Below are 23,329 nucleotides of genomic sequence, written 5' to 3' on the forward strand. Positions count from 1 at the left end.
CTGGGTTCCCCTCAGTGTGCCTAGTACAGCCCATTAACAATTAAAGCCCAAAGTGCCCTCTCATTTTTGTTTGTTTCCAGAGATGATAGCTATGTCTTTGAAAATCCATTCACGCACACAATTTATAAAAGTGGTCTAATTCCTCTTTTTTCTCCACCTTCTCCTATTATTTTCAGAGGGCAAGCATATGCAGAGGTGATGCTTTCAACCTTCACGTTCATCTTAACCCCTGACCAGGAGACTCAGCCTCTCTCTCCCTTTGACTACGATACCATCTTGTGCTCTGCTGAGGTGGCCCTGATAAGAACTCGTGCCTCTGTGCACTTGTGGAGAGGGATGCATATCTCGGTCTTATGGTGGCCACCACATGACAGGAACTTTCTGGAAGGACTTTCCCCAGACTCTTAACATGTTAACATAGACACAATTCAAAACAGACCTGGAGCTAGACAGGCTGCATCCCTGAATTGTGAGCAATTATATTGATAATAATTTTCTGAATGACAACTGAAGTTCCTTTAAGGTCATTCTGATGTCATAGAGAGGCAGGGACACCGTACCTGTACCTGTAGCTACTGTACCTGTAGCTACCATACCTGTAGTGCATTCACAACTGAGGAATTGAAGTGTGGGAGAGACATGTAACTGACTAGGAACACATTTTTCTGTGTCTTTGAACGTCCAGGGCCTGACATAATACCTGACATGTAGCAGGAACTCAGTGAATGCTTTCGGGTTGATTGACTGAAGCCCACTTATATCTGTGTAAAACTTCCTGTATTCTACTATTATGCCCATGGCACCAGGCTAGTTGAAATACTTTGTGGACTCATGGTTTTAGGGGTTCTCCCAAACCCCTATTATATTAAAAAATATATATGTGTATATATATATATATATAAATTTGAAAGATACCGTCTAAAACGCTAAAGTTAAAAAAATCAGAAGAATGTTGCCTTGGTGGGGCGCAGTGGGTAGGACTGACTGAGAAGACACACAAGATGACTTTCTCGGGAGATGGAAATGTTCTATACTGGGAAATGGTGTGGATTACCTGGATGTATCCATTTGTCAAAATGGTGCAGCTAAGATTTGTGCATTTCAATCATGTAAATTTCACCTATAAAGGGGGGTTCATTATACTAATCTATTTATTTTGTTTGCTTGAAATTATTCATGGAAAAAAATTTTAAGTGCCATCTAATGAATTTTATTTCATATTGGGAAGTAAGACAGGGTCAAGATCCCCCCCCCCCTTTATTAATAAGTAAGGAAGGGGTGGCAGAAAAATTATAAGTAGAATATCAGCAAATTTAATTTGGGAGTAGACAGGATGTGTCGTTTTTAAACACAGCTCCTCATTATGTACCTATTCAATTCCTTTCCTCAAAAGGTCTATACATATGCATGAATATGTATATAACAAGTTCCTTTCTCAAAAAAATAATTGCCATGCATAGTGACAAGTAGGCTCATATCTAGGATGGCTCACTTCCCAGGTCAAGTAAGTAGGTGGTGGGTACGTTCAAATCCACTCACTTCTGCTGCGCTTTCTGACTGTTCCAGCCTTCGCTGCTCGCCTCTTTGAACTTCTCCTGCACTCCTGATGTGCAGCACACACAGAACTCAATTCAGTTCCTTTCTGTGTGCTACTTGTTTTATGTGTCAGCTCTGTTTGTCCAGCCTGAAAGTAAGCTCTATGTGGGTAGGGGCCATGCTTTGTAACTTTTGGCACATACATAGCCCCTGTCTTCCCCTTTCTAGAGCCTCCCATAGAGCTTCGACTATGGGAGGGGCTCAGTGAATATCATCTTCTGTCCTATTGACTAGTTAAACAAGGCAGAGGCTAGGCAATTAGGACGGGAACTCATCCTAATTTGGCACGTGCCAGGCCCTGCACCAAATGCTTTACGTGCATGATCTCATTTTATCTCATTCAGCCCTCAAGATAGGCGTTGTTGTTTATGTTTTATAGATGAGTTAAGTAATTTGTCCAAAGTTACAAGTTCGGAAGAAGCAGGTATGGGATTTGAGTTAGTTCTCTCCGACTCCAAATCCGTGCTCTCCCGCTACTCCACACCCGTCTCTTCCCTGTCCTCTGGTGAGAAACTAAATGGCCTGCATTTTCAACACTGAATTCCAGCAACCTTATCTTTTCACCAAAAATCTGAGCATCTTTGCCACTGCTCTCTAGTGGGCGGGGACACCACAAACAACTCATCGAGCAGCATCTCCATGCCCAGCGTTACCAGAGCACACAGCAGAAGTGCGAGAACCCATTCTTGAGCTTGGAGAAATGACTTCCCAGCTAGTGTTTAGATGTTAGGTTCCTGTTCGCACACACTTGGCTCCTCGTTGTGACTGCTGCTTGAGGGTCAACTGGGAGTGATCATCCAAGTCCTCTGATAGTGCACTGGGTTTCTAGAACCAGCGGGCAGAGGGCCAGTTTCCCCACTTCAACACCTGAGCATAGTTTGAATACAAATATATGACAACAAATGGGCGAAGGGCAGCCTCTTTTTCCGTAAAGCTCTGCCATAATTACAGGAGGAGGATGACCTGTTGAGATGCTGAGAGCATGGCCCCGTCCCCAAATTCTGTTCCGTCTCTCATTAGCCATATGGAAGTCTGGCAAAAAAGAATTCTGCTGCTTTTACTACTTTGTGTGAAACTAACTCCATCCCCACTTTTTACCTTAAATATGCAGGTTGTGTTGTCAACAACGGTGAATGTGGATGGGCATGTACTGGCTGTTTCCGACAATATGTTTGTTCATAACAACTCGAAGCACGGGCGGAGAGCGAGAAGACTGGACCCGTCGGAAGGTGGGGCTGTCTGCTGTGGGCTGAGAATGGTAGACAATGGAAGTTCTCCACAAACTTCCTTGTCTGAATTTCAAATTTATGTCACGGGGTAGGAGTGGAGAAACTACAGAAGACCATGTGGGTTTTAAAAGGAAGCTATAAACGTTGACTCTCGCCTGCTGTTGTAACCCACACATGTCTCCCAGCCGATGTTCAGGCCCCTGTGCCCACTGTCTCTTCCATTCTGTGATTTTCTTTTTGCTAGATGGGCATTTTAGGCAAATATAGGCCTGTGACATCTTGGTTAAACAGGCACATTACAGAGCGAGACATGTATGAATAAGTGTCAGATGTGCCCTTAAACAGATCGTGGGCAAGACAAAACAATGTACAGAATGAAACTGACACTAATTGATTTTTGTTTGCTTGGACAAGAAGAAATCATGGTCTGCTCTGGGTAGTTTTCCAAAATGCATTAAAGTAATTAGAAATACTGGTAACTGTTAAACTTCAAGTTGTCTGAAAAATTAAAGTATATTGAGAAAGATACCTGACAAACGTGAAGAAATTCCATTGAAGTCCTTCTCCTTCCCTCCATACTCCACGACACACTGGGGTAGGAAGGCCTGGTCAGATAGAATGAAGGGCTAAGCTAGGCTGCTATTTTGGGGTGATGTTTTGCTAAATACTGCCCACCAGCCCCCACCCCAACTCGGCCCTTGAAATGTGTCTTGTATCATTTTAAGTAGGAATTAATGAACTGAAAGAAAATGATTGAATCAGTAAAGAATTTGGAGTGGTGTTAATTCTCCCACAGTGGGCACTGAAAGGGGAGAAGAAAATCCCAGGGTTCAGAACTAGGAACCCATCCAGTTTCTTTTGACTGATTGGATGTGATTGACTGGCTGTTCAAAGGGGTCTCATGTTTTTGGAGTCCTGCCAAAGTTCTCCTCCACCTTTGACCCTGTCAACTTTGGAAATGGAGTGATGGATTGACTTTAGTTATGGCCTGAAAACCATATTGGGTTCCTGTTGGGATATAAAGTCCAGAGGCCTTGAACATATGGAAGAAGGGGGAAAATCCTCCCTACAAAGTTAGGAAAGTGATTAGAAATTGTCTCTTGATAGAGCTGAAAAAAACCTTTAATTGTGGTAGATTTTGCTTTCTGCTTCTCTCTCTAGCACATTAACAGGCCTTGTAAATCTTCACATCTTGGGGCAGAGGAGGTGGGGAGAGAAAAGGGATTTACACATTTCCAGTGTGATCAACTTATAAAAATATGGGGAAAAACAACAGAGTTTTAAAAACACCCTTTGCACAATTAGCTAAGTGTTCTGTGTTTTCATACATAGTGGTCAACTCATTAGGCTTTAATGACCTGGTGAAAAGCAACAACCAATTAAGGAATGATGGCAAGTCAGCACAGCTCAACTTGAACTTCTTGGAATGACCAACAGTTTTCAAGCGCAGCCAATCCCCAAAACTCCAAACTTCAACCACCAAAGGACAGACCTGACTTTTTCTTTCCTATCTTCTTAGCTACCCCCTGCATCAAAGCCATTAGCCCAAGTGAAGGCTGGACCACAGGAGGAGCCATGGTCATCATCATTGGGGACAACTTCTTTGATGGCCTCCAAGTGGTGTTTGGGACCATGCTTGTATGGAGCGAGGTAGGCAAAGGCAACTTGCTTCGCTGACTTTCTTTGGCCCAGAGATTGTTTTGATTTGGAAAAACTAGTAATTCCTGGAGCACCAGCAACATGAACACACATTATTGAGTACCTACTATGAGCAGGGAGCCAAGGATTAAAAGACATGTAAACCACAATTTATTGCAGTCATGGATCCCTTAAAAAGATAAATAATCATTGTAGTGTTATTTATAATATTGGATAATAGGAGAATGGTTAAATAAATGATGGAATATCATTCTACCATTAAAAATTATGTTTTGAAAAAATTCTAATGACACAGGAGTAGGGAGCATGCTTGCACTACAATGCTAAGGGGAAAAAAATCAGGACAACAGTGTCTATGGATTTAAAATCTAATTATATAACACACATCCATAGAAAAGTACTGGAAACAGACCAAAGATTAATAATGGTTGTCTCTGGGCTATGCAATGTTAATATTTTTCTTTATATTTTTCTGTAATTTCCAAATTTTCTAAAGAGGATATGTTCTACTTTCATAATGAGGAAACCAACAAGACACATTACAAAAAGATAAGTAGCGGTGCTAAATTGATATGGAAATTGCCAAATCAGTATGTAAGGTCATAGCAGTGTAGGAATTGGGAGGAGGGAGTGATTACAGGGATGGGGGTGTAGTCAGCACAAGAGGTGGGAGGGACTTGAGCTGGGCTAGCAGGAAGGACAGAACCTAGACAGGTGGGGTTGAGAAGAAATTCCAGGGTGAGAGGGAGAAACATGTAAGACACAGGGACAGGGCCTTCAGAGCGTTTGGGGCGCCGTGAGTACACCAATTTGCCCCAGGGGAGTAACAGTGAGAGATGCTCATGTCCTCAGTATCCTCGGTGATAACTTGTGTAATAGGTATTTTATTTTCCTGCCTGTTCATTCCTCAGCTAATAACTCCTCATGCCATCAGAGTGCAGACTCCTCCTCGGCACATCCCCGGAGTAGTAGAAGTGACATTATCTTATAAATCCAAACAGTTCTGCAAAGGAGCTCCAGGGAGGTTCATTTACACAGGTGGGTGAGAAAGTCACTCCAAGGGAGACTGGCTCCTGGTTCACCTTGGCTTTAATTCCCAGTCTCCCCGTTTTATAATCATTCCAACTTTTCCAGGTCTTTCTACTCGTGTGGGAAGAGTGGACTGGGTGACAGGTGGTGAATGAGGAAGTGTAGACTCAATTCTAAATTTGTATTGTACTTAAACAATTTCTGCACAGTCTGGGAGAGGGTCATAGCAGCTCATTCAGGAATCCATCCTTATAAATTTAACTCTGCTAGCATCATGCTGGAACAGACTTTTATCCAAGCAATCAGATGAAAAATTAGACAAAGTTGCTGGCTATACCTAAATTTTCCTAAAAAGAATTCAAGAAAATTGCCCAATGATGCTGCAGAGTGAATCAAATAATTTTAAAATTTTATGAAAATATTCGTTCAACCTGTTGAAAGTCTACTTTGTATTTAATACTTTTTCTAGGTGGAAGGTACAGTCACAAATAAGACATGGTCCTTATTTGGAAGTTTAGAAACTTTTGAAGGAGGTAATGGTATGTTGCCCAGAACAACTGGAGAATTAGAATGTTCAAATGTTTGGTATTTACAATGAATGGAATATGAGTTCCAGGAAGAGAGAGTTTAGTGTGGCCTAGAGTAGTGGGATGGGGTTTCAAGGAGGAGATGGAAATTGAAGACTATTTTTAAGGATGGGGAACATTTGGATAGGCAAAGAAAAGAAGGAAGAATATTCCAACTACGGGAATACATGTGCAAAGGTGCAGAGGGTGAGGTGAGCAGGTCCCTGGAGGAGTGAGGGCTAGTTCAACAGCTATGGCAATGCATTTGGGTAGAACTTAGACCAGAATTTAGCCTAGATGAGCTAGGCATGGGAGGGAAGGAAACCAAAAAATAACTTAAAAGCCCTGAATGGTACCTAGAGTGGTCAAATTCATAGAGACAGAAAGTCAAATGGTGGTTGTCAGGGGTTGGGGGAAGGGAGAATGAGTTGTTTAGTGGGTACAGAGTTTCATTTTTGCAAGATGAAAAGAGTTCTGGAGATTGGTTGCACAACAATGTGAATGGACTTAACACTACTGAACTGTACATTTAGAAATGGTTTAAGATGGTAAATTTTGTGTGTATTTTACCACAATTTTAAAAAATGAAAAAAAAAAAGAAAGCCTTGTATAGGAGTTTGTACTTGATTTGGCAAGATATAAGACGACATTAAGGGTTCCCATGCACAGGAGAGTAACTCAAAGGCGTTCTCTTAGGAAAAATGAATGCTGTTGATATAAAGACTGAGTTAGTTGGGGGAACAACTGAAGGCAGGGAGATCAACTATGATATTGTACTTTGAAACAGAAAATAAGGGATATAGAGAAAGAAATATATAAACCAAGAAAATGTATCAGTCATGCTATGAATTTCTAATAATATTATTTTATAGTGTATCCCTCTCTCATTTGTACTCAGCCTCCTGTTCTTGTTTAAATGTAAACGTCTGGTTAGATATCAATCAGGAGTAGATGGAAGAGGGTAGTTTTTAGGTATATTTATTTAAAATTTCTCCTTTGAATTTTCTCTCTTGAGATAGGCACGTCTTGATTGGGTTCTTTTTTTGTGGATCTATGGAAGATTCTATTGCAGTCACAATAAAATATTTACTGTTCGAGCTCCCAAAGGGACACGGTTTATTCATTCATTCAAATGAGTATTTATTACATGCCTGCCATGGGCTGGCACAACCCTAGGCTCTGGGATTTAGAGGTGGACAGGATAAAGGCCCTTGTCTTAACAAAGCTTAAGTTCTAGAGGGGGAGACAGACAACAGAGAAAATAGATGATATAATTTAAGATAGTGATAAGTAAGAGATAGAGAATAAGGGAGGGCCTCTCTGAGGAAGGGCCATTGAGAGGAGACTATCACAAGTGTGGAAATCTGTCCCCCTCCCTCTGTATCCCTCTGACCTCTCCTCTCCATTCACATTGCCTTGCCTCTGTCCCTGGAACCCCTCAGGGCTGTGTTTTCTGTATAGTTCACCAGTGTTCGCTAGAACAGCACCTGGCAGTCAATGAAGTGGGGACGAGTGTCCAGATTACAGACCAAGAGGTGGGAACAAGCGTGGCATCAGCAGGGAAGAGCACGAATGCCAGTGTGGCCGGAGTGGTGTTGGTGGGGAAGAGAATGTTGGGAGATGAGGTACGAAAGGCAGGAAGGACAAGGGACTTGGAGGGGAAGACACTGAGGACGTTAGACAAAGGAGCAGTCAGCAACCAGACAGGGTTTAAAGCCACTGAGCTGATGAGATGGGAAGGAGTGTAGCTGTAGGATGGAGGAAGTCTCAAGATGGTGCCTCAAGAGCATCAACGTGCCTAGGGCTCAGGATGATAAGGAGACTGGGAAGGAGTGGTCAGCGGGGTAGGAGGAAACCAGGAGCGTGGGCTGTCCCTGACATGAGGTGAGGAACGGGTCTCTCTCCAGGACGCTCCCACATAGAGGGCTCTGGCATCTGTTTTCTCAAATGCAACCACTGTATATGGATGACAGGTCTGGCCTGTGAGGAGATGGGAGGACTAATAACAATCACGTTGCAACCATTTTCAACTCTCTTCCGAAGTAACAAACAACCTCGATACACAGTGGGGCTACAGAAGTTTGGAGTCAGGTGTTATGTGCACGTGCATGTGTGTGTATGTGCATGTACATGTGTAAATTTCCTCTGAAAGCAGAGGTTCTCACCCTGGGCTGCACTTCAAATCACCAACGCTTAGGCTGGACCCCAGACCAGTTAGATCTGAGTCTCTGAAGGTAGGACCCAGGTATCAGTGTAATCCATACATTCATTGAACCAACATCAGCTCCAAATTATGCTCAAGGCACAAAATCACTGATATCAGTATGCCTCTAGCAGCTTACAGTTCTAGAAGGGGAGATAGACACTTGTGGATTACAATAATTGGGTTGAGTCTCATAAGAGATGTAAAAGCAGAAGGGGTTGTAGGAGCCCTGAGCAGGGAGTGGCTGACAGGGGAATCAGTGAAGGCTTTCCAGAGGAGGTGATGATAAAGCGACATTTCAAAAGCAAAGTAGAAACTTGCCAGATAGAACAGTTCGTGGAAACACAGTGCCTGGTAAAAGAGGAGCCCACATCACCGTGAAAATAACAGATGTTATGTTACGTGTAAATTCAAAGAATTTTAGAGATGATGAGACATTGAAGATCCTCTGGTCAAACTTCCTCTCTTGCAGATGAGAAAACCGAGACCCGGGGAGAAGTGACTTGCTCACAATTGCCCACTGAATTCAAGGTGGAGTCAGAACAAGGACTCAGGTCTCTGGCCGTCCCACCTGGTGTCTTTTCTCTAGCACCGTGGTGTCAGCAAATAGCTCTGATTTCCTGATGTGCTGAGACATTACTGTCTTATTCATGAGGCGAATATTGATTGAGCATCCCCCCTATGCTCAGCACTGTGCTGTGTGCTGGGGACGCTGCAGACAAGTCAGACCAGTAGCCGCCTTCCTTCCTCACGTTATAGTGTAGTGACGTAAATGCGAACTACATACAGCTGGGCTTGCCTCTAAATAGTTCTTAAATCTTGCCTAAGTGACTTAACCTCTTAGTTTCCCCATCCTTAAAATGGGCTACTTACCTCACAGAATAAAAAACACAGTGCATGGAAACAGTGGTGTGCTGGTAAAGGTTTAACAACCAGCTCTCCAGGGAAAGGTGGGAGGGGGCAAGAAAGCACTGGTTTATAGCATTTGATGATTTCCATGGTGCAGGTACTCTCACCATGGCTGATTTCAAGCTACCAATATGACATCACCCGACTCACAGAATTCCTGAATATTTAACTTGCTCTCAAGAGCTGATATGAGCCAAGTCTAAAACACTTCTGCATGTAAAGCACTTGGGATACAGAGCAACTATATCTTATTACTCTAAAGGTGTTTATTATTAATATTATTCTTATTATTACTATTAGTGTTATCATCATGAAGACTGACTTGAACAAGGAATTACAAATGTGATGAATCCTAAAAAGAAGTTGTATAGGATGCTGGGAATATCTGCCAGGGAAATCAAAGCTTCTTAAACTGAGATGATAGGGAAGGCTAAGAACAGTCCAAACACAGGAAACAGTATGTGCAAAGGCCCTGGGGTGGGAAAGAACATGGGGTATATTTGATGGCCACTATGAACAGAGCAGAAAGAATTCATTAAAGAGAGGTTGGGTTCAAGCTGGAAGGGAGGGTGGGGCCTGCATGTTTGGCTCTACCCCAAGTGCCAAGGGGAGCTGTTGGAAGATTTTAAAGCTGGGGAGTGCCATGGTCGGATTTGCCTTCTAAAGATCATTCTGGCTGCGGTGTCAAGAATGGCTGGGAAGCCAGGGTGGATTTGGGGAGGTCAGTTGGAGGCCAATATGGTGGCCCTGGTCTAGCTTGGACTAGAGTGCCGGCAGTGGGGACAGGCAGAAGTGGATGAAATTTAGGAGGTAGCACTGATGGGCCCTGATGATGGATTGGTTGGGGTGAAGGTTGGGGAAGGGAGGGGAGGGGACGACTCTCAGGTTTCAGGTTTGAAAAATTGGGTGGGTATAGTTTAGAAAGTGATTTTTAAAAAGGTATAAAGTGCTAAGGGAGTTCAGAGGAAGGACACAATACTTCCAGCTGGCGGAGAGGTGGGACGATTTAATATTGTAAAGATGTCGATTAATGAATAAATTTAACACAATGCCAATCAAAGTAGCAACAAAATATTTGGGGAAAGTTTACAAAAGTTCACCTGGAAAAGTAAAGGTGCTAAAATGGGCCCCCTCATTTTGAAAAATGAGAGAGGCTTGCCATACCAGACATTAAAACCTATTTTAAGTTTCAGTGATTAAAAGAATATGGGGCTTTCTAGGAACATGTAGAAATGTCATGCAACAGAAGGGAACATTTAAAAATAAACAGTCTTTGTATATATGAAGAGTGTCAGTAATTAAGCACTTGTATAGGTGAGGAGGTACCTCAGGTCAGTGTGGAAAAGATGGAATGTTTAACAAATGGTGTTGGGCGAATTAGTTAAGCATGAAAAAAAAGGTTAGATATCTAATTTCATATCATAAACTGAAACATATTTGAATTAAATATTTTTATTAAAAAGTAGACATTTAAAAGAATTATTATAATCTCGAGCCTTGCTAATCTTGACCCCAAGGACAGAAACCATCAAGCATGAATATTTGATTACAGAAAAAGAATTTTCACATGTCAAAGTGCTGGTCACTAAATAAAAAGGAAAAGGACAAACTGGGAATATATTTGTTATACACAAGATATTATCTTATGGATAAAAAGATACATTCGTTTGTTCAGCAAAAGTTTATTTTATGCCTACTATTTGTCAACCACTATGTTAGGCGTTGTGGATAAAGAGGCGAATGTTAGATATCTTACAAATTAAGGAGAAAAAGAAAAATACCTAAATTAAAAGCTAGCAAGGAACATCAGGAGTTAATTCAGGAAGGAACACAAGTAAGCAATAAACATATTTTTTAAAATCCCAGCCACATTAATAATCAAATAAATGCAAATTAAGGCAACTATAGGATAACATTTTTTCCCATCAGGTTGGCAAAGATTTTTTTTTAAACAAATGAAAAGACCTGAGTTGGGAAAATGAGAAGAAAGTGGGGACTTTCTAACACACGACTGTAGGACGGTGGTAGCTCCAGGAGAGTGGCGTGTTGAGACTAGCCTTAAAAGTATATGTGCCCTCTGACCCAACAATTCTACTTTTAGGAATGTATACTTAGGAAATGATTGAGTTGGGCTGAAGGCTGTTCATTGGAGCACTGTTTATAGTAGTGAAAAATTGAAAGCATCCTTAGTGTCCATTAGGGAACTCATTAAATAAATAATGGAACACCCTTATACCAAAACACTTTTTAGGCATTAAAAGTAATGCTTTGGATGGATATTTAGTTACTTGAAAGACTTCCGTGATAGAGGTTAAAAAAAAAAAAAGCTTAAAAACTGTATGCACAGTATGGTCCAATTTTTATATATATGAAAAAAGAATAGTTGCATAACAAACCCAAGTAAGGTGTGGAAGGCTGCATACCAAGATGTCTACAATGGTGGTTTCTGGGTATTGGTGTTATTGTTTCATTTTTTTCATTTTTCTTACTTATACTTGTTATTTTCTAATAAAATTAAGTAATTTTTAATTAAAATTAAATTAATAAAATATGATATAAAAAAATTAATGTCACATGTTTAAATACTGAAACAGCATACATTGGTAAACTTGATTCTTCAGGTACAAAGAAAGTATTTCCAGCCAGGAAAGCAGTGAAGCTTCTTCCAGAAGCCTGCCTTTGAGTAGGAAGGACCTTGGGAGGCAGACAGGGGTGAGAAGAGTGGGGACGAAGTAGTATATTCTTTCACAATCAGAGAAGAAAACAGAAATACACACACTGTCCAGGATGGCTAGGAGGCGAGTCACTCTCTCTGAAAACTTCCACCTTGAGGTTACTGGGCCTCATGTGACTCAGGCTGTTGGAGACATGTGGTGATGTTATCCATGGAGGGTTCCAGACGCCACAGGAAATGGAATTGATAGTCTCTTGTCTTGTCCACTCAACAAGCAGCCACTGATGTGGAAAGCTAATTTACAACCTGTGGGGGAATCTTAGTCCAATGGCTGGAAAGGCAGTGGCTTCCATAGGTGACTGAAGATGGGACTGCTCTACCTTAGAGCAGTGAGCCTGGAGAATCATGGCCTTCTCCCTGGGAGGTAACAGACACCTCTTGGCATTCCAGATGCCTGGCCTCCTGAGCCACACATTCTGAGCCTCTTGGGAATCAGCTCCTCCAGTCGCACACCCAGTGCTTAGCTACAGGATAGTGCGTCAGAGGCCAATATAGGCCTTGACAAAATACTCAGGTCTGGTGGTGAGGTGGAAAATAAAATCTTCATTCCAGAGAAAAGGAAAAACTTGAAACCTAGAGGGCTTTAGTAGGGACAGAGTGAGCACCCAGCATAGGATGGGATCTAAGAGGAGACATGCTGGACTCAGCCGGAAGACCTGCTTTGGGATCCCAGCTGTGTCATCAATGACTTGTTTGTCCTTTCCTCAAGTCACCTAACCTCTCTGAGCCTCACTTTCCTCATCTGTTAAGCTCTGGTACTAATTATACTATTACCCATAGGTGTTTCCCTAATTTGGCTGAGCATGAGAATCATGCTTGGCCCCATTCCAGACATACTGAATCATACTCTTCTGGGATGGCCTGGGAATCTGTATGTTAAACAAAGAAATGAGTTTGGGAAACCTGAATTCTGCTTGTCAGGCTGTTGCAGAGACTTTCTCGCTTCTAAAGTGCTCCACACATGGGACAGTTCTTATGAAACTGAGTCATTACACCACAAACAAAATAGTATTTACTCTTAGGTGGAACTTTCTAGAAGGAGACTCAAAAAGCAGGAGGTAAGAAGGGAGACTGTAGCCATCCTCCCTTCCTTTAGCCCCTACCCCACCATACACATACTGTGGTCCATGGTCCAACCGTTGATGGTTCCCATATCCAAGGGCACACCACCGTAATAAACCTAAGCTTATTAGATGTAACTTACCTGGTATAATTAGCCAAAATGCAATAATCAGCTCCCCATGGTAGTTGCTGCCAAGTACAGCATAAACAACATCAGGGCTCTGAAAAACAACACATTTTCTTCACACATGTGACTTTGCAGGTCTATTTTCCTCTAACCATGTTTTGCTAAAGTGCAGCTTGCTGCTGCAGAATTGAGAGACCCACATGAGAATATAGCTCATCTGGAGAGGTCCAATTGCCTCTGTCTCATTTAAGACCTAGAGGCGGTATGCCAGCCGAGGCTTAGAGGGGAGCAGATCCTCTACTCCTCTCACAGATTTTTCTACAGAGAACTGGAAGTGCAGAAAAATAATCCTGGTAGAGGCACCCAGTGGGACCACGGTTATTGGCTGTGCAGGTACTATTTGGCTGTCTTGAGGATGCAGGGACAGATAGTCTGGAGCATGGCACTTGGGGGTGGAATTGCCATTGTCTATAATTGTAAAATCTGCACCACCCACAGAAACAAGTGAAAAGTCATGATGCGTGAGCCGATGGCAGGTCATTGAGAATATGGGGGTAGATGAGCACAGCTTTTCAGTATTGTTCCTATGGTTCTTCGCAGAATCTGGGCTAAACATTTGATTGCTGGTTAAGAAGTCTCCTGTAAGTTCCATCATCAGATAAAACTAGTGAGGAAAAAATGACGATAGTAATTCAGTAACCACATCTGTCATCTATTGAGCATGTAGGACCAGGCCCTGTCTTATGAGCTCATATAATCACCACCTTTTCCCATTATGCTGGTTCTATTAGCAGCTCAGCTTTACAGATGAGAATCCTGCTACCCAAGGTCATCAAGCTAGGTCCAATCCCAGCTGTCTTATTCCAAGATTGTTCTCTTAACCACTAACCTGTGCTACTTACCAATACTGTAGAGCTTCTTAGAAGAAATTACAGCAAGGCCATCTGTTTGGCTTCATCTGGTAGTTTTAGTTGGCAGATACTGATGGCCTTGGCTCTCTGGCTGTCACTCCGAGGAAGTGCACGGGAGATAGGCCTGGCTGGTGCGCGTGGAGGGGGCTCAGAGAATGCCTCACTTGTGCCCTGGTGTTCCAGATGGCAAAATGGGATATTTCTATTTCAGTGTGATATGACAGGCTTAGAGCCTGTGAAGTGCTTTGAATCCTTACAAGTGATAGAAATTATCCTCTCCATGAAAAACTGAAGTTTCAGAAGGCAAAGGAGTACAAACTCCGCTTTGTAATTAAACTTGAGAGAACTTAGCGTTGGGACGGGAGACAGACAGTGAGTGACACAGGGTTTAGAGGCCTGGATTTGAGACCCAACTTTCTGGCAAATCACTTAACCATTCTTCACCTCAGTTTTCTAACCTAAAAAATAGGAAGATATTTATCTTACTCGGAAGGTGAAATGATATAGATATGCAAAGTACAATGTATAGAAATGTAAAAATATAAGCAAAATTCACTATTGTAAGCATTTGGCGGAGGGACACGGTTTCTGGGACGAGTTCTAGGTGGCTTCCTCCCTCATTGCTGTTTGAACAAGGGTGGACTTTTTTGCATGTCTTCTCTTCTGTGAAAGGTAGATTCTATTTGAAAGACCTGCCACGTCGTGCCCTTAATATCTGGGTCTAGAGTACAAATCAGGGTTTTATAGGTGACAGAGACGGCCAAGGCAGCCTGAGAACGGTGACTCTGCATGGCAAGCGGCGGGTGTGTGTGTGTGTGTGTGTGTGTGTGTGTGTGTGTGTGTGTGTGAAGGAGAAGCAGGTTTTCAAAGGAGGACAAAGAGGAGCAGAAGAGACAGACTAGGCCCAGCTGGCTCACGTGCAGGCAGAAGAGCTGCTTCCCAAGGTGTGTGGTTGAATTTAGAAGTTGGCAAAACACCCTGACTAATCGAGACACACTGAGAAGCCAAAGAATTCATGTCAGCTAATTTCCTCCCCCAGAACACTTTTATCTTCTACTTTAGCACAAACAAATGCATTTGATTGCATACCCCTGTTCATTATTTGGGAGAAAGTGTTAAGAAGAAAATGGCCAAGAACAGGCAGCAGTTTGGAGGAGAAATGGGAGGCCTAGATTTTTCCACAAACCCCCAAATCACCCTGAACAGTCTTCTCCCCGAGGCTCAGCACAGAGTGTGGGCTCCTCCTTTCGTAAAGCTGCACTGCACAGATGTGCAAGCTGGATTGCAAATGTTAATAGCTCATCCACTTCACGTTTCCTTTTTTTTTTTTAATAGCATTATCCTGGAAAAAAAAATTCCCATTTAAGAAATGAATCTGATTTTTAGTTAAAAATACCCAATTCAGACATCAAAAACTGGCCCAAGTACAATTGTTCCCTGTTCACACTGGAAACAGATTGAATCAACGGCTCTCCTGGTAGCCTGTAGTTTTACTGAAGTTACCTCCACCCCCACCTCTCGTGAAATTTCAGATCCTTCATTCAGCTGAGTCTGAGGAATGATGTCTCCGTTGGAAGCCCCGGAATAGGGGGCCGGCCGTTGTTTCACTAGAGACGTCCCAGCCCCTTAATGGCCTGGTGCTCTCAGCTATAATATTCTAAGTACACATTACAGAGAGCATGCACATATTCATAACTGCTCCGTTGTGGCATTTAGATTTACGCTTGAAATTTATCTTTAATTTTTACAGTTGTCTCCTTAACCATGTATATTACTCCCTTCTTCAAACAATCTGTCTTGCTGCTGCAGTTTTTCTTGAAACCAAAGCGTAATTAAATATTGAATTAATATTTCATTTAAAATTAAATATAGAAGGCTTCAGTCTAATCTTTCACTTGTGCACTGCTGGTTCTCACCGCATGTTCTGGTTCCTGTATCCACAAAGGCAGGTACCATCTCTTCATAAGGTGTTCCTATATTATCTTTGTTCTTTTTTTTTTTTTCCCTAATTGGTGACACTGAACTTTTGCTACATTGAAACAAATGAGTGTAGGGAGAGATTTCAATGTAACAAAGGCTAAAGGCAACTTAATTCAACAGCCCATGGCTTCAACCCCACCCATCTCTACTTCTCAAAGAAGAAATTCACTGCACCAAATAAATAATAGTCTTAGAATCATATACTGCAAGAGCTTACAAGGGGTCTTAGAGGCCATTTAGCCCGACCTTTTGTCTTTGCAGAGAAATAAGGCAAAGTCCACCTGGCCTTGAAGGTGGCATAGTTGATCAGGGTCAGGAACTAAGGCAGATCCCAGGCCGGGCCAGCTTTATCTCCATCACACCATCAAATGCTATGAAAAAATTTAACTTGGGAGCATTAAGTGCTAATTTAACATAGCCTTTGAATGTTGGACACATAAGGAGTAGGAGAGAAGGTAGATGATTGAACTGGGAAATTGGGAGAAAGGAAGGAGAGAGAGAGGAATCAAATTCATAGCACAGACAAGGATGCCTCACGGAATTAATATGCATGATCAAAGCACTTGGAGGACAGAGACACTGAAGGAAGAACAGAATGGAGAAGTCCTAAAGGTGGCGTGAGGGCAGGGGCTAGTCTGCATACGTCTAAATTCCTCCCCAAGCTAGGACACCTAACTGTCCTGTCAACAGAGAGTAACTTTCTTTGACCAGAGCCACACAGAGAGTTATTTCTGAGGAATGTTTGTTTTCTCCTCTGCTTGCACATCAAAGTCCACCTTCTAGTCTGGCGTTTATCTGGCAGTCACATTACAGAGATTTTAGGTTTCTTGAACAGGGTTCTTTTCCATTGTTTTCTTTATTCTTGGGTAAGGTTGGGATTTAGAGTTAGGACTGGAGAGATCCTCTATTTCTGTGAGCTCTGTGCACCTCTGATAAAAGTGAAGATCCTTTGCTGCAGATAAATGCACTTATGTGCAAACACACAGCTAGGCTCAGACTTTCTAGACTTTTATCAGTCTCTTGCTGGCCATCCATAGACTCCATGATGATCCTAGGCTCTAGCTGAAGACTTACTAGTGAGGAAAGCTGAACCCCAGGGCAGCATCCCAGAGGAGCAGCCCGATTGAGCACTCAGAGCTTCCCTCACCCCATCATCTTATTCGTCTCCTCTCAGATTTCTGCAGAGGAACTCTATTGGTCCTTGATGTTGCCATCTTTGTGGTCAGGACTCCTGTTGGTCAAGGGCATGAATGACCTCTGCCTGCAACATCAATGTTGTCTTTGTTGAGGGTTGACCAAGACTCTGTTAACAAAGAGTCCCCTTTCCACGTTAGCCAGTGTCTCCTATATTTTTGGGAAACAGAAATAGAGGCCTAAACCAGGGTAAGCATTATCTGGTCCCTGTGCCTCCTCTTAAGGGAAGAAAAAATCACATAGAATTTACACATTTCACTAACCCTTTGGGGAAATTAATATTGAGCACTGGCCAGCTTTTGTTTTAAATGAGTGGTTCCCAGTAGATATTTTTGGTTAAATACTATGTGCTTATAAAAGAAACCCTTCACACATTACTTATAGTTTATATATGTTTGTTGCATCCAAGATATGTAAGTAACCTCATATACTATACCCACAATCAAAATGAGAAATGACACAAAAGATCCAGGCTCTCAGGAGAAATATTATGAAATCTCAAGGTATTGATGAAAGTTTTTCCAAGGCTGATCCAAATGGGATTTAGATTCTGTGGCGGTTGAAATGTGTCTTATTAAACTCCTTAAGCAAACCCGAATGACTCCCAGTGGAGGATTAAGACATTCTATGTATAGCAAAAACGAAATTCTCATGTCTGAGTTTTCTCTATTGAATTCCCCCTTGATTAGCTTCTGTAATATTTAACTTCATGCCATGCCATAATTATTTAATAAAAGGTAAATATAAATTATATTTCAGTGGGGATATGACCTTTTACCTTAATGTTATGTTACCAAAGAAAGACATAGATAAATAGAGCCTATAGATCGAAGCGTATTTTTAATTTACTCTGTTTTTGCCTTGCCAGCGTTTCTCTGTGTCCCTGTCAGCCGAGGGGTTGGCAGAACTTCACAGCACCCCCGCACTCCATGTGGTAGGAGAGGTTGTAAATTCACGCTGATGATGGTGGTTAATGATCTGCTTGGCGCTTGGAGACAGTCTTGGTGTTGGTCTTGGGCACCTCATTAGCTAATTGAGGTTTACTTGGCTCACACCAGGCCTGAAGAGTCAGAGAACACCCAGGGAGGTAGGGAGGGGGAGGCTGGGTGGGATTCAAGGTGAGGCTGAATCTACAGGATGCAAAAACAACTGGTCAATTGGGAAGTCAGTTTGGAACCACAGTAAAAGTTGTCCAGTCTGACCTCAGTGTTTTGAAGGCTGAGCACTCGAGGGATTGGCTGAGTTGTCCTCTTACAGTTTGGTGTTGACTGAACAGTTTCAACTTCATGATTTTTACTTCAAAAGTGCTCTTGATTAAATGAAGTTGTGTGTGCGTGTGTGTGTGTGTGTGTGTACACGTGTGATATAGATGACAGTGTGTTTTGCTACAGCCTTTCTCAGCTTGGATACACACATAACCCATCCCACAGTTTATGCCTGTGAAGTCTGGCAGGGGCCTGCCGAAAAGCAATCAACGTAAGAAATAGATGGGTATGCCCAATCTGCTTATTCAGTTTTAAACAAGGATTGCTAACCCACCATGGTCAAGGTAGTCTGCTGTTTCTAATGTGGGGGAGTGAGGAGGGGAGGGCAGGCAAGAGAAACCAGGCATTACTCTTGTGTCCTGGTCTTGTCTCCCAATAGGGGAGAACGGTGGGTACAAATATGTGAGAAACCATCATCTACGTCCCACCTCTGTGTGCTGATGAGAGCCCAGCTTTAGAGAGTTCCTCTGTGAGCAGGAGGAAGGACGAGGAATAAGGAGATGAGTGGCAGGCCCATGAGTGGACCACTAGAACTCTAGTGAGTGAGAATCTGCCTGTGGGGTAACCATGCAAATGGGAAGGAAGGGACAAGGGCAGTAATGGAGATGGCAGGGGCCTTTAGGGGGGCTAGATTTTCTACCTTACAGGATATTCCCTTACTTTATAGTCAGCACGTTGTGAGCACATCCATATCTGTAACTTCCGTTTTCTTCATGTAAGAAAATAGGCACCTTAGGTAACGAAATGGTGCATATTTGAAAAAAGATGAGGCAATGATTGATTTAGAGCATTTTGTCACCAAGTCTGTTCACCCTGTGGCACCAGGCAGCTGTTTGTGTTTGCTGATTGATACCAAATGGGGCCTTCCCCCACACTCATGACTGAGAAGTCAGGCAACTGGGCGACAGGCTTCACTCTCCAGACCTGCCGCCCATAGCTAGAAGCTGGCGGTGGGGAAGCACGGGGAGGACTGGAGGGGGTTGCAGGGAGTGGGTGAGAGGAAGCAGAGGGTGGCACGGCCACTTTTCAGCACTTTCTCTGCTCTTCACCAGCTCCAGACCAGTAGCTAAGCACAGAGGGGCAGCCTTTGCCCCAGGGGGCTGGAATCTCTGGTTGGGGCTTGGACCAACATCTCTAGTTCTGCAACAGAAAAGGTTAAGAGCACAGGCCTTAGACTTAGAGAAACCGGGGTACAGATCTCACCTTTACCCCGAACTGCATTTAAAATGGGGATAAAACCCACGTCACGGGGTTGTAATGAGGATTAAATGAGCTAATATATGTAAAAGGCTTAGCATCGTGGCCATGATACAGTGAGCCTTCAGTAAATTCCAACAGTGGTAATAATGATTTTCATTATTGAATTTTATAGCCACTAAAAATCCTGTTATTAAAGAAAAACGCTTCAGAAATTGCTGACGTTATAATCCTAAGTGGGGAAAAAAAGTTTACAGAATGATTCCAATTACACACACAGCTATTCTCACATGTGTTTCTGGGTAAGATGGTAACGTGAATGCAAGTGTTTAATCTGCCCCCACCCCTAGAATATATCAGAGGATATTTTCAGGAAAACACACAAAAAAGGGAAATCTGGATTCAAGCTTGAAGCTAAGCTGATGTCATAAATATGCCAGAAATTGTGTGGCACTGTGCTAGTGTGTGCAGACAGGGTTGTGGTGGAGGACTTGTGAAAGCTGGACTCATCATTCCCTCCTGAGAAAGAACAGCAGGGCCAGGAAGTAATGGAGGAGACCCTGACAAACCCCCTCAGCCGCCTCTGTCTCTGCCTCCAAGAGTGAGAACAAGCAACACAAGCAGAAACTTGATCTTGAATGGAGAAGAGTATACTCAACAATTCTGTATCCAGAAAAGTTGTCATTTATGTGTGAGGAAGACAGAAAGATATTTTCATATTTCAAGGGCACCAACAGAATTCAACTTTTATTCTTACTGATTTCACCTGACTGCTGGAGAGTGGAATCAATGAAGAATGCAAGAATGGAAAAGTCATGGTATCACAGGACTGTTGGTCAACAGAGTTAATATTGAGTATCTAAATTATTGTTAATACAATGATACAGCTTAATGTAAATATGAAAATTAATGTCTAAAAGATACAGATCAGGGGCCGGCCTCATGGCATAGGGGTTAAGTTAGGCACATTCTACTTCAGTGGCCTGGGTTCATGGGTTCGGATCCCAGGTGCAGACCTACACCACTCGTCAGCCACACTGTGGCGGCAACCCACATATAAAGTAGAGGAAGATTGGCACAGATGTTAACTCAGGGCTAATCTTCCTCAGAGAAAAAAAAAAATCAAAAAAATAAAATAGAAATAAAAGATACAAATAATAGAAAATCTAGTAATAATAATATTAGTTAAAGATAAACTATCAACAAAAATGTAAAAGTGGAGAGTCTGAGGTGGAGAAATTAAAGGTAAGCAAAATTCCTTGTATATGGAGGCCTCAACAAACTCAAATAATTAGAAAAAAATAAAATATTTTTAGAGAAATCTAAAAGTATTGCTTTAAATTAAAATGTGTATCTTCCTAATGACTAGAGAAAAGTATATGCATTAAAAAACTATTATAAATACAAGGAGAATGTGGAAGAATAAACTTATAATAGTAATTAGGTATAAAATCTGTTAAATAACGTGAATAAGAAGATATACTAAATAATACATTTAAAGCATTGCACATGGAACACAGACAGGACTAATATGTGTTAATTCACAAAAAACGTAATAAATTCCAAAAGGCAGATATTCTGTAGGCCACCTTTTTTTTAATAAGTCCCTTTTTATGGCCCTTTCAGAGCTTTTTTTTTTTTTTTGGTGAGGAAGATCAGCCCTGAGCTAACATCCATGCCAGTCCTCCCCTTTTTGCTGAGGAAGACCGGCTCTGAGCTAACATCTATTGCCAATCTTCCTCCTTTTTTTCCCCAAAGCCCCAGTAGATAGTTCTGTGTCATAGTTGCACATCCTTCTAGTTGCTGTATGTGGGACACGGCCTCAGCATGGCCGGAGAAGCGGTGCGTCCCTGCACACCCGGGATCCGAACCGGGCCGCCAGTAGCGGAGAGCACGCGCTTAACCGCTAAGCCATGGGGCCGGCCCTCTGTAGGCCACCTTTTTGAATCCAGTGCAACAGTGCAATTAACTAGAATAAATAATTAACAATTTAATACCCAACCACCTAGAAATTTTAGGATATTCTCTTTGGAACAAAAGGAAGACAAAATTATAAATAAGACAAAATTCAGAAAGTTATGACCAAGTGGGAGTGGGAGGAGGGGAGAACTGTAGAATCTATGCTAAGACACTTAAAATCTTGATGAAATGCATAATTTTTCTAGAAAAATACAAATGATATTGAGAAATAAGGAGTGAATCCAAGGTTTCTGATTGGCAGTCTGATGAGTGATGGCTATTCACTGAGAATCGCGTGAGCTTGGTCTTGAGCGGAAGGAGACTATGAGCCATCCAAGTAGAAATTTTCAGCCAATAGTTGATAGATAAGGCTGAATCTTGGGCAAGCTGTCTAAACTGGAAACAAAGATTTGTGAAAGCATGTAGCTTGACATGGAAATCATGGGGGCACTGATGAGGTTGCCAAGGGAGAATGTATAGCCGAGCAGAAGACTGCCTGGGCAACGATCGTGAGGAGCATCAGCATTTACAAGAAGGACTGAGGACCAGCGGTCCTCAAAGCAGGCTGAGATGGCATGGCTGGAGAGGTGGGAGTGAGACAGGGCAGTGTGAGTTCAGGAAAGCCAATGGGTGGAAGTAGTCCCAGCAGGAGAGTACTTCCAGTGTCAAGTGCTAACTTGAGTTTAATATAAGAATGGAAAAATTCCTATTGGTTTAGCTAACGTATTATTGGTGACCTTGACAAGAGCAATTTCACTGGAGTTCTTTCAAACTTTTAGTCAAGAGATAATATCCATGCTATATAAGTTTTATAGAGCATAGGATAAAATATAGAAAGCTTCTCACTTTGTTTTTCAAAGCTGGTATGAAATAAAAATCCATCAGAAGCTGGACAACACCACGCACACAATCCCAGTTATTAATATGAGCACATAAATCCCCAGCAATGATGATAACTGACGCTTGTCGAGTGCTCAATATGTGCCAGGCACTATTCTCAGTGACTTCATTGATTTAATCCTCATATCAGTAGTCTTAAGAAAATATTAAAAAATTTAGTTCAGAAATATTCAAAGCAAATTATATACCACCTCCATGAGTAAACATTTAATTGTGAAATATTGGGAAATCTATTATAAAATACAATATAAGTTGATCAAAAGAGAAAATTCATATGATTGTGATTTTCTAAAATTCTTACAAGTCCTGATAAAAACCCTTATCAAAGAGAAGTAACTAATATCTATCTCAAATAGCTAATACCACATTTAGTGGTGAAATGTCATTCTCATTTAGAGGAAAACAAGCGAGAATATCCACCATTGTCCTCATTTTTAGACACTATTGAAATGGTTTAGCCAACACAAGAATGGGATTAAGAGAACTAAGTGGGATTAATATACCTGTCAAAAGGAGACAAAATGCTCATTATACATAGATGCTATGAATGTACAAGCCTAAGAATGAACAGAAAAAATAATGACATCTGTCAGGGGTTTGGTTGCAAAATAACAGATAGCTACCATTGGTTAAGATCTTTTATGTGCCAGGAACTGTGCTGGGGGCGTTATATATTGTTTCATTTCATTTTGACAGCAAACCTATGAGATGGATTTTAAACAGAAGCTTACAGAAATTAATGGTGGAGCTGAAATTCAAACTCAAGATCTACCCCATTCTAACACTGATTCTCCGAATGACTGTACCAT

General features: G+C 41.9%; 1 protein-coding gene across 6 annotated transcripts in view; it reads left to right on the plus strand.

The window, feature by feature from the left end:
* The window catches only part of EBF2 (EBF transcription factor 2), a 187,973-nt gene that overhangs the window by 143,188 nt on the left and 21,456 nt on the right, over window positions 1-23,329 (plus strand). For 4 of the 6 annotated variants that reach the window (XM_058549805.1, XM_058549803.1, XM_058549807.1 and 1 more), the window contains 3 exons: window positions 2,708-2,825; window positions 4,345-4,475; window positions 5,396-5,522. In XM_058549805.1, coding sequence (XP_058405788.1) covers window positions 2,708-2,825; window positions 4,345-4,475; window positions 5,396-5,522 — 376 coding nt within the window. Of the gene's footprint in view, window positions 1-2,707; window positions 2,829-4,329; window positions 4,476-5,395; window positions 5,523-23,329 lie in introns of all 6 variants that reach the window. The other 2 variants (XM_058549802.1, XM_058549806.1) reach the window with 1 other exon arrangement.

This window comes from Diceros bicornis, chromosome 11, assembly GCF_020826845.1.
Source record: "Diceros bicornis minor isolate mBicDic1 chromosome 11, mDicBic1.mat.cur, whole genome shotgun sequence".
Taxonomy (NCBI): Eukaryota; Metazoa; Chordata; class Mammalia; order Perissodactyla; family Rhinocerotidae; genus Diceros; species Diceros bicornis.